At 47.0% G+C, this 13,607-nt stretch overlaps 2 protein-coding genes across 2 annotated transcripts; one reads left to right on the top strand and one right to left on the bottom strand.

The window, feature by feature from the left end:
• Positions 1–350: 350 nt before the first annotated feature.
• On the bottom strand, positions 351–2,079 carry ANOM_011567 (uncharacterized protein; the record flags this gene model as incomplete). The annotated part of the gene is made up of 3 exons (XM_015556823.1): positions 351–1,083; positions 1,141–1,455; positions 1,508–2,079. 3 exons carry the CDS (start codon positions 2,077–2,079, stop codon positions 351–353), a joined length of 1,620 nt encoding a protein of 539 aa, XP_015401878.1.
• A 10,778-nt stretch (positions 2,080–12,857) lies between these two features.
• On the top strand, positions 12,858–13,607 carry ANOM_011566 (FG-GAP repeat domain-containing protein; the record flags this gene model as incomplete). The annotated part of the gene is made up of 1 exon (XM_015556822.1): positions 12,858–13,607. A coding segment is annotated over one exon (750 nt), but the record flags the coding sequence as incomplete, so codon positions are not given.

The following is a 13,607-nucleotide window of genomic DNA, read 5'->3' as shown; positions in this document are numbered from 1 at the left end:
ACCGAACATCCTACGCGACGTGTGTTCCTGCCTGCCCGAATATACAGCTTTCCCTTCACCTTCGTTGTCCCGGAGCGACTTCCTTCTGCCACATATAACCACGCCAGATGCAATACCCACGTCGGCCGAGCTCATACTTTGCTTCCCCCGAGCCTAGGTGGCCCAATTCTCGCCAGCAATGGCCGGTGAAGAAATCAAAATAATATCATATAGTTCGGTGGTCAATATCTACCATACATTTGCCTCTTATTCTTTTACAATGGTAACTTTACAACAAACAATGATCAGCATCTCTCACTACCGCGCGCGATACTTCCCCGACCACATACTTCATAGAAGTACGAACTCAATCAGGTAGTATAGGCTGCCAAGAGACCCTGAACAATACCTTCTGCCTCCCAATCATTCTCCGATAAGCGGTCATCTTGGTCCTCTTCTTCTTCCTTTTCTTCCTCTCTTTCAATCTTGGGTGATGGGGGCGGTAAGACAACAGAGCTCGCAGCTTTTGACTCTGGGGTATGGGCTTGGGGCATATCATTCATCTCGTCTATTGCCACCTTCAATGTTGGCCTTTTACCTGGTGGCGGACAAGGCAGAGATCGGTCCTGCTTGTCAAAGTTCCAATCAGGAAAAAATCTCGAAGGAGATGGTAAAGGTGAAGCCTCTGAGCTCGTAATAACGGTCAAGGCTCTGGCCTTCGGCGTCTCCAAACCATGGATGATTGGACCATACTCGCCGAAATGTATCCATTCTAATCTTGCCTTGTAAAATGGATACTGTGTGGTGTGACCTATGAGCTTATTCATGTCCAATGCAAAGCGCTCCTTGAACGTCAGGGCCTGTAACTGCTCACAGATACTAGAAGGCGTAGAAGATTTCCATGCGTCCAGTTGGGATTTAACCTCCTTCGGGGAAAGGTTGATCGTGTGATGGCGGTGGTTAATTAGGATATCGTTGTCCTGAATCGAAGCTTGTGGCGTGAATATATGCATGGTTAAACTCTCTGATGAAGGCTCTGCTGGCTCGGAAATGGTTTCAGTCTGGGTGCATTTATTTTGCCTTTGATAGGTAGAGAAGTGTTTCCTGTGACATTATTGTCAGTACTTGGGTGAATTAGGTAAGTCAATAGAGGAGCTGTACAGCAACTTTCCGCCTGGGTCGGGTATTGGGTCAAATATAGAACGTTTTCCGGCTTTCGGATTCGATGTTGATTTGTGTACATTAGTCTCCAACATTGCCTCTGAGCGTTTACAATGCGCAGTCGTCGCGCGGGCATCTGGCAGCTGGCATGTATCTAATTCAGACGGAGCAACTCTCGTCGGTAGGCTGTCTTTTTGTGGGTCGGTCTCAAGAGTCTGCGTTTTGCGAATGGCCACGATCGATGTCTTAAGCCATGTTAGATCTTCTTGAGAGTATGGAATGATCATTGTATTGTGTTGGGGTTGCCAGTTGGGTCTCCTTAGGTGTTAGTAACGAGTTTCCCTTATGAGTGAGAAATGCCCTCTACCTTTGCATTGCCTTGCCCAAATAGGCCAGCATAGCAACCTGAAACATTAGCGTCAACGTCCCCCTGGCGTCCTTCAGCTCGTCGCGCATTGTATCTATCTCTGGCTGCAAAAATGGCCACTTTAGTCTCTCCACTCGGGTGAGCTTGACGCGAACGATCTTTCCCGATCCATTGCTCAGCTGTCTACTTGCGTTCTGTAACCGTTCATTCAGACCGCTAAATATATCCTTGCATTTAGTGGCTATCTTCATAGTTGTCTCCAATCCCGAAGTATTGAAGACACCCTGCTTTGCTTCCGTAGACTTAGCACCCTCTCCTGCGACCATCGAATGCTGCTCTTGGTCTCCTTCATTCTCCCAGCGGTCGGGCAGTTCACCACCATCAATGCTTTGCTTGATCAACTCACCCACCTGCTGTAGAATGCTTGTGTTTAAGGAGACATCTTCTGCAATGCGGGTAATTCGCTCGGATGCTGTCTTGACCTGCGCTGCAAATGAAATCAACCTAACGGAGCATTGGGCTCCAACTGTCGCGATCGAGAGGATGGCAGATGCGGCGCCGAGGGCTTCCATGTCCAAAATTTGTGATGATGTTTATCTTCACTACAGTCAGCTCAGCTCAAGCCGCAAAGGTTGAAAGTCGTTAAATGAGGGGGTGCAGGTGGTTTTCATATATGTACCCAGCCAACCCCACTTGAGCCATCTTGGCAATGCAGTAAGCGCCGACCCTAGTTGTCCTGCTTCTATCGCACTCTTGGCATAGTACATCTTCTCGTCAACCTGATTGGGCTTGACATTCAATTCCTCTATTGGGGCAGCAACCAACAGACCTTTAGGCAGAAACACGTGATTATCGAATATTCTTATAAGGTTTTAAACCTCATGTGTATCCATGGAGCGGGGTGAGAAGACTTGGGTCAACTTATACCTTTGAAAATGCCCAGGTCCGATCCGACAAGATTTGTGGGCTGGAATACCCAGACGACCCATGTATGCGATCGATGCTGGCAAAATTTCTTTGACACCGAGGCTTATGAGCAATGCTGTACTTGGACTCATTCTAATTACGACTACAAGGAAATAGGGATTGAAACCACTGCTACCATCAGTCAGATCAAAAGCACTCTCTGTAACTGGTGTGCTTATGTTACGAGTTTTATTTCCGACGCCTGGATGCCAGAAGATCGGATTACCACATATTTTGCGCCAACGGTAATACCGTCAGGCACACCCACAGGGAACAACGTATTTTACCTAAGCATCTCATGCCATTCTCCAACGGGGAAGTGGAGAGGAGGTGCTGCTCTGCTCCTCCATGCTTGTACAACAGCAGATGATCCGGCTTCAGGCTATGTGACTGCAAGGCCATTAAGGGCCGACATTAATAGTGGCGCAGCAAGGACGCAAATCAGGACATGGCTGAGAGAGTGTAAAGGGCACAGGTGCTGTAGCACTTCACATCAGGAAAATATCTTACCCACAAGAGTTATCGAAGTCAATCCACCAGGACGGCAATATGCGCGAGTCTTAGAATCTAACAATCTACGTGGCTCTATGCCACGCTGTCCTACTGTTGGGGAAAAGAAGCTTTTGTGACTCTGAATACCTCGAATTATGTTCAACTGGCTCAATATCTGGATGAAGAAACCCTACCTTCCACCGTCCGCGATGCAATAGCAATTACTCGCACCTTGTCTATCCCATACTTGTGGGTTGACGCGCTCTGTATAATCCAGGATTCTGAAGAGGACAAAGCCAGAGAAATTACAAGGATGAAAGATATATATGCTTCTTCAACCCTGACGATAGTCGCTGCCGCTGCGGAGAGCGCCTCTAAAGGATTTCTCTACCCTCGGGCAAACCAGGAGATTCTTCATACTATCCCCTTCCGGATCAAACCCAACATTTTTGGCCGTATGTCTATCAATAAACTCGATGCCGCATGCTATGATGAGCGACTTGAGCCCATTGCAAAAAGAGCTTGGACTATGCAAGAGCAGTTATTGAGCAATCGCACGCTCACATTTACAACACGGACTATGATGTGGACATGCCATGAGGGCAAAAAACTTTGCCAATGCCTTGTATTTTCCGCATGACCTTGATGCAGGTTATGATGCGAATGATGAAAAGTACAGCCTTAATCTGCACTCTTTACTTCTTGATCCAGAAGAGGCTTGTGCTGATAAGGAAAAATCTCTAAGTTGCTGGATGCGCCTCGTCACAGCATACTCAATTAGGATTACAAGCTTTGAGCGTGACAAATTAAATGCTCTGGCCGGCATCGCCTCTCATCCTTCATTCACTTATGCTCTTGGGCCTGGTTACTTTGCTGGACTCTGGCAATACAATCTCGCGAGACAACTCACATGGCAAACGTCAAGTTGGCACAGAACGCTAGCCGAGGATGAGAGTTTCACTTTTAGCAGGTCTGTGGCGTACCAGGCTCCTTCATGGTCATGGGCTAGTCTTAATGGTAGACGAAAGTTCAAGTTCATATCTGACCGAATTGAAAGGACTTTAACCCCATTTGCCCGGATTTATTCCGCTTTTGATGCCGCCGGGGTTCTGTCCAGATCTCACTGGCGTCGGCGTCATAACATGTCGATTCAGTAGACGAACGAGCCCAGGGATGTCTGGGTAAGCTGTGGAGACAATCAGTCTGCGAACTGTTAGCAGCCCTGCGATAGCATATCTAACTACACAGAGTTCACGTTCGTACTACCTTTTCTTCTTGTTCGTCCTTTGCCCGAGAAGGTAACGTTGTGGGGAACAGGTGGTCAATTGGTCGACTGAGAAGTTAGAGAGACTGACGAGGGATTAATGTATGCTGCGATCAGATATGCCTACCACAGTTGTGGTGTAGCCGGGAAGAGTAGTCAATGCGACCTGACAAGGTCAACGTTCAACATTATCACCAGAGTATTCTCCTGAGTAATCCAGCTTGCTTTACATGACCGACGTTTATGTTGTCGATTCTATCCGATTGCCAGCATTGCCAGCACCAAAGAACTGTACGCCACGGCAGGGGTGCTGGCGATACCCCATGAGATGTAGCATATTCCGAAAAAGCACGCTTGTCGTGGGTACTGTATCAGTACCACTACAATTGAGTTCACGGGAGTATTATTCTTCAGTCGCTTCGATTGGAGGATTACCGGTGGTTATAATCGCTAAATACCTGACAACTGGACGGTGTATAAGGAACCGTCGTTTGACCAATGCAGCAACAGATGCCTCAGCCTAGGTCGCCTCCTCTGACAGAAAATGTTAGTTTGTGCGTTACTCAAGGTCGCATGCGCCCTACTGGGCTGAATGCAAAACATCTTTACGAAGTCATCGGAACCTGGCCCACTAGAGGAGAATCTCACATATGTGTGTTTCACTCCTCGGAAAGTAGACTTCAACCAGAAGTGGGCTGGTGCAAGCGGCTGCAAAGAAATGACACCATCTTGATGGCTAGCTGCATAAAGAGGCATGGTAGTACACTGGACTTACTTTATAACACAATAAGACGCAGTCGAGGTAGCTGACGGCATGGATGAAGTAGAAGTATCTGCTGTTTGACTTTCCGAACAAAGTGCAGACTTGGGCGAAGTACAGATTTCAAACTTGTGTAAGTTTTAAGACATGAGGATAGCTATTTACCTCGATAGTATCACTGTATCAGAAGATGTTTCTGAGCTTTGAGTCGCTTTCTGGCTGTGTGATGTATGCGAGACCGGTGGGCTCTGTTGTTCCTCGGTAGCTTGTTGAGGCGGAGTGAACTCAGTCTCGTTACTGGCGATTGTCATGCTGGGCACTGTATCGACTGTGCGCGACTCAATCGTTGCTGGCACAGACTCAGCGCTTATCGTCGATGATGAAGAGCGGCCAAATGATAAATGGAATTCGTTGCGATTGTAGGGACGATTCCGTCAGACCTGATTCGTTGTCAGAATCTCCTCAACGTAGAAGCCTGCCATCCCTACAAGGAGTGAGTACTCTGCCCAAGTGAGCTTCACAGCCCTTCATGAGTGTGTAGACCATGTGTAAGCCTCTGTCAGTTCATTATTCAGTATCGTATGCCCACTTGTGTGTACCCTGAGGCACCAGCAAGGACACTGCACGCATTAATGGATAGCTTTTGTATTGAATCCGACTTCTGCTGGCTTTCAGAGGCAGCGGAACCTGTACGGACAGCCAAACAGATACACAAAAGAGAAAAGAATCTTGGTTGCCGGGAGCAGCCAACAATGAGTGACAAGCGCCATCTTCCAATGAATCTCCGAGGATGCTGATTCAAAGGACAAAGAAGACTAAAAGCGACATCGGCAATACTGTAGGACCCGAAGCAGATTCATGTATTTGTATCAGGACAAGACACCTCATCATTCTTTATTTTCTCTGGTTTTGAGTGCAATGCGAATAATGGATTTACGCAGCATGTCCAAAACAGATGGGGTTCACCGGGTAACAAGGAACGTCCTGGTTGTGCTCAACAAAGGTTCGTTGGTTGAAGGACATTGTTTAGAGAACTCCTTGCGCGTCAACCTGTTTCGCTTCGGTCATTTGCAGAGTTACACAAGATCTACTGGTCTTTCCGACCTCAATAAGGCTGTATAAAAAAGATGCGACATTATAGCTCCGAGAGGTGTTTCTCCACCAATTGCCAAGGTATATTCGTACATAGGACCGTCTTGCAGAGTTTGCTTGACGTATCCGTAATCGTAGTAGTCCAACAGACGGCAAGTGCTGGATATCTCTTTCGCAGGAGCAACAAGATCCCCAATTTTGTGTGGATCGTCTCAGAGTCTTTCTGTATGAACCGCGTCAATGGCCGTTGTACCTACCCGGTTGCAGAAGAAAATAGATGAAGTCCCTATGTTCGACACGCGTGCACAATTGTTCAATGGCACGGCACAGGTAATGTCACTCACATCGCTGAGATGCTGTATGTTCTACGAGCAAAATCGGTCCGTTGGTCTAGTGCCAAGTCAGATCAGGAAACGATCTCGGCCCGACAGAGCTCTCCCAGGTCCTGCTCATATCATGCCTCGCTTAAGTACCCTCGTCGTGGAAGCACTTGCACTGGCGGGAAACGTTGGGACGTTCAAACCCTTTTTTTCGTGTACAGTAAGCTTGATCCGACATGATACACATCTGTGGCACTGTACTGTGCCATTCCGCCAACTGTAGGATCATATATGACCGAAGCACCTGTGCGGGCATTCTTACCAGCATCTAATCAGCTTCTACCTTGAGCAATCGCCTAGATGCATGGATCGCATATGTCCATCCCAAGAAGAACAATAGTAGACTTCATTCCTCATTAAGGCTTTGACCAACGGCAAATAGGCACAACTCCAGATCCAAAGACACCTGGTTGGATCTCTGGATCTCTAAGCCTAAATTTCCTCGTCCAGCTGAAATATATAGATGATAATAAGATTACGACCGTAGGACAGGCAGGCAGTGCTGTGGTGTTGAACTCTTATGTTCTAGCTAAGGTTTGCAGAGCCTGATAGTTCAACCTGCACACTTAACCAACCTATTCTATGCTTCGGCTTTTGAACTCAAGCGCCAAGCAAGAATATGAGGACAAGATTCTTAATGAGGGGTACGTTATCTATAAGGCACAGATATATTCCGATGAGAGGGTTTTCAGGACGAGCGTATCATCCTTACTGTAGTCATTTTTGATAGATATACAGAGCAAGCGAAGTCGAATATATCTGAGAGCCCGTCCAATTCTACCTCCCGAGTATAGCCCACTGACCCAGCGTTAAAGAATTCTGAACGCAACACAGCTGTCGCAACATTTGGATCCAAGAGTGCGCTTAAGATTTCAACAGTGAATAAATATCTACTCACCAATAAGTACGAGAATATGCTGCACAGATTCGACAAAAACTGTCTTTATTTTAGGGCAGTGTCGGAGGCGAATACCATGGGTCCTTATGAATCATAGTGGCGGCCGCTTTACTGCACACCTCTCTCAGAAAGCGTCGTTTTAGGCCAGCAGGTGGAAAGAGACACGCCACAAATATCTACATATGAAAGTCTTGTTTTGCCGGACGAGCGTCGTGCTTCTTGGCTTCCTATAAGTTGCTCTGGCAAGGGCGCACCTTCAAAAGCCCATGTGAAGTCAGATTGAGTTTTCGCTTGCCATTATGGTGGTCATGATTTCAACTCTTCTTTTTGCTGCCATCGCATCAGCCATCTCTACTCCTCTCACACCCAAACCCTCGCCTACCCCTGGCTTCAGCCCCATGCCCCCACCTCACAAAGTATCTGGTCGCCTAGCCGCGATTAGGGGTAACACAACTGACATGAATTGCTATGTCGAGCTTTCTCACGTGTATGGTTGCACGGGCCAGAGTGACCCAGTAGGAATCTTTGAAAGCGGCCTTTGTCAAAGCTGTTAGTTGCCCGTTCCCTCAATATACACCACTGACATGTCAAGTACCAGACGGACCAGATAATGTGACGGTCAATATCAATATCTGTGACTCGGCTAAACTTCTTTTGGATTTCAAGGAGGCTCTGCTCGAATTTAGCAATCCTTCTCATGACCTCCAAGTATGGAAGCTTCCTCAGGGTGAGCCCGGGAAATTTATAGAAACCGGCGTCGACTCCGGTGGTGCGGATCAGCCATACCAAGATAATGTCCTTTCATAATTTCGGGGACCGTCTTTTGAGCGTTTTTCCTGCCATGCATAGGATACAATGGAGCTGCTTACAATTATATAGTCCCTTTCATCCCAGGTTCAATTCAAGTCTGCCTCCATTTTGCAAACGTAGTCGATTGTATCCATCCGAGTTCCATGGATTCTACCTTAAGCTTTGGAGTCGAGATTAAACGGCCGTCTGTATACGGAGTAGTTATGACTGTGAACAATCTTCTAGCGGATAATGCAATCTTATATCGTTTTCGCAGTACCATACTGTATTTCCAAGGAAACATAAATGGTGCAGTGCTTACAAGAGTGAAATTCCCAGTGGTAACTTCGCCCCCGTAGATTCCGCCACATGTCCATCAGTAACTGTTTGAGACAAAAGCACGGCATTCAGACAACGTCATAAAGTGCAAGCGGATACACAACCTTATGAAACAAATTAGACATCAATGGCACTATCACTGCGTCTGCCCCTTGAAATTTCGTCCATTCGCTCGGCCAGTGACTTTATTGCGTTTTTCGTTTCCTGTTTATCTTCACCGAGCTTTTCGACTTTCGTATTGGTGCTCTCAATGGCTCTAACGATAGATTCCAGGGCCCCTTTAAAACCCTTGAAATCTTCCGTAAGACCGTCAATGTGCCCTTTAAAATCCTTGAAGTCTTGCGCAAGATTGTCAATGCGCCGTTCCACTGTTTGGACTCGGCTCTCTGTCTCCCCCTGGGATGCCGCTTCCTGGCCGAGGGGAATACCCCGTCGAGCATAAGACTCCTTTTGGACTTGACGCCAGGTCTTCCCCTTTCGCCCGCGTTGCCCCTGGTCAGAGTCATAGGCCAGATTTACTTCTTCGTGTTTCATGGGCTCCTCTTCCATGGGTAGGCGTTGGCTGTCCCTTCTTCCGGTTTGCTTCACCCACTCGTTGACCTTCGCTTCCCCACACAATTGTCTAAGATCGTTGAGAAGAAGGACTTTTACCCCTTTGATGAGGTTGAACTCGACGCAACATGTCGTATTGGCGTCACGAGCCATTGAGTCTTTATTGCCTCTCTGCAGCCGACGACAAGCATACCAGTGGAACTTCTTCACTCCCCCAGTCGTCTTTCTGGTAAACTTCTCCTTCTTCGACCCAGCATGGATCACCATCTTTGACTCTAATGTGTTCCAATCGTCCAACAGCGGCTCTATCTCCGCAGCGGATTTTATTTGGCGTTGGTAATTCCCAGTTTTCTGGTCCTTGATCTCAACGTGATAGTAGCTCACTTTCCCATTCTTTGTCCGAATCGACGTTCGCTCAGTCTTTTCCTCGGCTAGTAGGGTGACTCCATCACCGTCCTCGAAGGTAGTCACGTATTTTTAGTCCATGCTTTGTCCAGGTGCCTTTGGCTGACCTGTTCGCCGGACCCACTATACTACTGGATGGTGCTCTGCCATTCCTGCCAGAGCCGTTACCATTGGTAGCGGGGCTATCAGTGTCGTCCTTGCCGGTGTTGTCCTTGTCAGTTGGGTTGTTGCCAGTGCTGTGGCTTTCTTTGTGTTGAATTAATGACGTGTACCCACTCAAGCTGCTTCCTTCCCATTGGATAGATTGTCTCTAGGATAAAATGGATGAGGCCTGAGAACCCATAGTGATCAAGCAGATCAGTGGACGAATAAGGTAAGGATCAAGCCAGGGCGATTGTACAATAACTGACCCCTGCTACGTTGCGTCTTACTCATTATGTCGAACTAGGAGGCTTTTGCACGCATCATCACATGATACTACCACCCAGAATGTCCGCTCAATAGCGCCACTTAAGTATTTTGTGTCCTATTTGGAGAACTCACGCTGTCCCGACCACTCTCCTCTTTTCCATGTCACCGTAGACTTTCCCTAAAGGCCAATATGTACTTCATTATCCTTCAACCAGGTTACCGCTATAAATTCTATTTAATGACCTGCCTAACCCCCTGAGACATTTCTTTGATTTTTTTTGTCTTCAGCTGGCGACCCCACAAATGGCCTGCCGGAAGATCTAGGATAGACCCCGAGCTAATCAACAAAGACGACGGCACAGCTAATGATTGGTCAAATTTGTGGGCGCAGCGAGTCTTGCGACAGCTGTCTTTACTGCTGTCCACTAATTTTAATTCTGGAAGCGTCTCAGATGTACCCGAGGCTGGTACAGCAGAGAACTGGTTAGCTTGCTTCCCCCTGGTGCATTTGGTGCCGGTCTGCACCCTTGTCGCACAGTACCCCCCACTCAACACCAAGACAATACGGCGGAAGGAGAACAAAGAAATATCAAGGAAAGAAACGGACAGAAAAGGAGATGAGAGATTTCCAGTCTGACCCTTCGCCGCTTAAGTACATAGTATCTCATAGTATCCCCTACTAAAATAACTTATTACAACACAACGAGACGCTGGAATACTATTGAGCTAAAATTCTGAAACTGTACATTTTAACTCTCATACACATCAATAACTCTCAAGGACATGCCGTTCCAGATGGGTAGTCATTAAGCCGTCCAAAATGGATTGAGGAAAGCTACAGCAAGAGGATGGCCATGTAGGACCACCCATCCGCAAGAGTGTAGGTTCGCTTATGAGCGCGCAGCGCGACCCTCTGAGCGAGCACTGAAGATTTCTGCGAAAAAGAGCTTGGAATGCCTGGAGATCAGGGAAAGCACATAGCCAGTCTGGTGGATTTCGACGTAAATAAATTGCCTACAATGGGGTGCCCGAGAAGGCTCTTGTGCTGACTGTCACAGAACTGGGTCCCAGACATACCAGCACGGTGGCACGCATACGGAGACGGTAGACCGACGACCTTCATGGGAACTTACCCTTTTGAATCCCTGCGGTTTTAATCAGCCGCGCCTAGCCCACTAGAACATCCGATTCACGAGACTCTCTTAGTGGGTGTATCCTAGGGATCGCCTAGTCGAAAAAGACTGGTGGGCACTCGAAACATCGGCGATTCTGGTCAACATCGATGAGAAAGGTAGGTGCTCGATAGCTTTCCCACTCCGCTATTTCGTTCCTGGCTTTTGGTAACCTGGCCTTCATTCTAGCACTTGGGTTCTAATGTGTTGACTTTTACTTCGAGATCCTCAATCTGTCCTTCTACCCAATGAGTATATGTACCACTAGTTGTAAGTCATCTCGCACGCTTCCGCTACAATCGCAAAATTCCCCTCGCTTTAGTATAAGCGTATCAAGACATGCACCCGAAAGATTGGTGTACTTCAGGGTAACCCTTTGAGATAACAGTTTCCGAACTGGATCATCTTGTTTCAGACTATATGTGGGATCATAGACGACGCGAATAGCGGGAGCAAAATGGAGAACAAGTTTTCGTCTCACTGAAAATAAGGGTCTGCGTAAGACGTTGCAGGCAGAATTTTTGATCATGAACGATGAAGCTATCTGAAAAGCAATAACTTAGCATGTAGAGGAGGTTGGACCAAGCGATAATCGTCCTATTGAGGTATTTGTTCTGTGAGAGCACTCTCCGAAACCGCCAGATGTTAAAAATAGCAGTAAGTGTGAGTCGCTAATGAAACCATCGATTCAATACTCACCATGCCAAGGGACTTTGCAACTACGCGTCTCGGAGTCTGATCTCAGCCAATTCCTCAAGAGGCGTGAAAGGAAGCGCGATTCCTTAAGCGTTGAGTACTTAAAATACCATTCAAGCTCGCAATGAAGCCCTATATCACACTCTTTACCGTTCGAGCTCATACTTGGGGGGTCTTCATAGGAAGAAAATATCAAATATTCTAGAAATTACAAGTTGACTATCGTTATGACCCGAAAGCTTTGTCCGACTCCAGAGTGGTTCACCTGTCTTTCTGCATGCATAATGCGACGGTACAGTACCACAAGCTCGCGATGACCTCTACATCGGCCTCTTTACAGTGTGAGTTCGAATTTGGTTGGCTGTCGTATGGGAGCGTTCGATAAAGTTTTGATTCCGAGGATATATGTTCGTGGCCTAGTACTGCACTCAGCCCATCACCTTGGCCTTTGCATCCATACTTATAATTGTATGTGCATGCCGAGCCACAGGTAACTTAAACCTTGGTCAACTTCCAAACGGGGTGCTGTTAGACCCCATTTCTAAGCACATGACGTCCTTTGTGCGTCGTTAAATCACCCTCACTGACGTTTGCGGCATTACAGCGGACGAGACCATCGTTCGGCCCTGGTATTGGGCTGTTGTTTGAATTCACTGTCATGTCACAAATGAAATAAGGTTTGGCAAAATGTGCTTGTATGATTTCGTCATCACTGATGCTTGCAGCATTGGACTTGACGAGACCGTTGTTAGACCATGGCATTGAATTGTCTTCTCAAACCATTTGATGTATACATACATCTCTATAGTTTATTCAGCATTACAAATGCTAAGAAGAAGCTTAGTACTATTGGCCAACTAGATGCTACGCCATCATGATATTTGCAGAGCCGTTCATTACATATCACAGGAAGAAGCATTATAGCTGAGTCATGTCAATGCCTTCTAGGCCGATGGCAAGCAGTCAGGTGAGACCAGTCGCTAACGTCATTATTAAATATGGCACAGCCGTTCATCACCATATAAGACAAGCTGTTCTCTACTTGCCCAACGGTGAGAGATCAATACCAGGAATAGTCATTGCATCCTTGCCGCAATATTAACTTGAACATTCGTATATCTCAAAATTCTAACCATGGGCAGAACAGTAGCAAAAGAAGTTACCAACCGCAATGAGGTACGAGCTGCCATCGCAGAGGGGGGATGGAACGTTGTTTACGGAGATCTGATTAATGAAGGAGACGTCCTTACATTCATCATCTCCATACCTACAGGAGCTGTGGGAGGTTGGGTTGCTCAGCAGGTCCAGGCTCAGTTGGCGAAGTTTTCTCAGAGTCTGAGTGAAGTCTCTGATGATGTTGTTTTGCAAGCGACCAATTATCTGGGAAATCTGATAAAGGGAGGCGGTTCTGGAGAATCAGATATCCATGGCTTGGGAGTCAAAGGGGGCTTTGCCACCTATAACCGCCATATGGAATATTTTCTTTGGGGTAGGAAGATTGGCAGTCATGATCTGCCAAACAACCATCAACCATACATTGCTATACGCGTTACCAAACCTCTGCCACCACAGGGAACTGTGCCGCAAGTGCCACCTATAACCACGAAAGGGTTAGTTCTTCAAACAGGTACATCGCTACATGAGACAGACAACACGTTCGATTTTGCTGTGGGAGACTGGAATCAGGATGGAAAACCTGACTTGTTTGCCATCAAAAAGAGCAACACGGGCTCTAACAGCACCGAGGTCCATATACTCTCCGGTGCCTCGAACTTTCAGAACTTTATCTTTCAAAAGGGCACAGCCTTACATCAAACAGACGATACGTTCGATTTTGCTTTGGGAGACTGGAATCAGGATGGAAAACCTGATTTATTTATTATT

Source organism: Aspergillus nomiae (assembly GCF_001204775.2).
Source record: "Aspergillus nomiae NRRL 13137 chromosome Unknown contig00515, whole genome shotgun sequence".
NCBI lineage: Eukaryota > Fungi > Ascomycota > Eurotiomycetes > Eurotiales > Aspergillaceae > Aspergillus > Aspergillus nomiae.
Note: the sequence above shows the minus strand (reverse complement) of the source record. Positions and strands in the feature narration are given on the sequence as shown.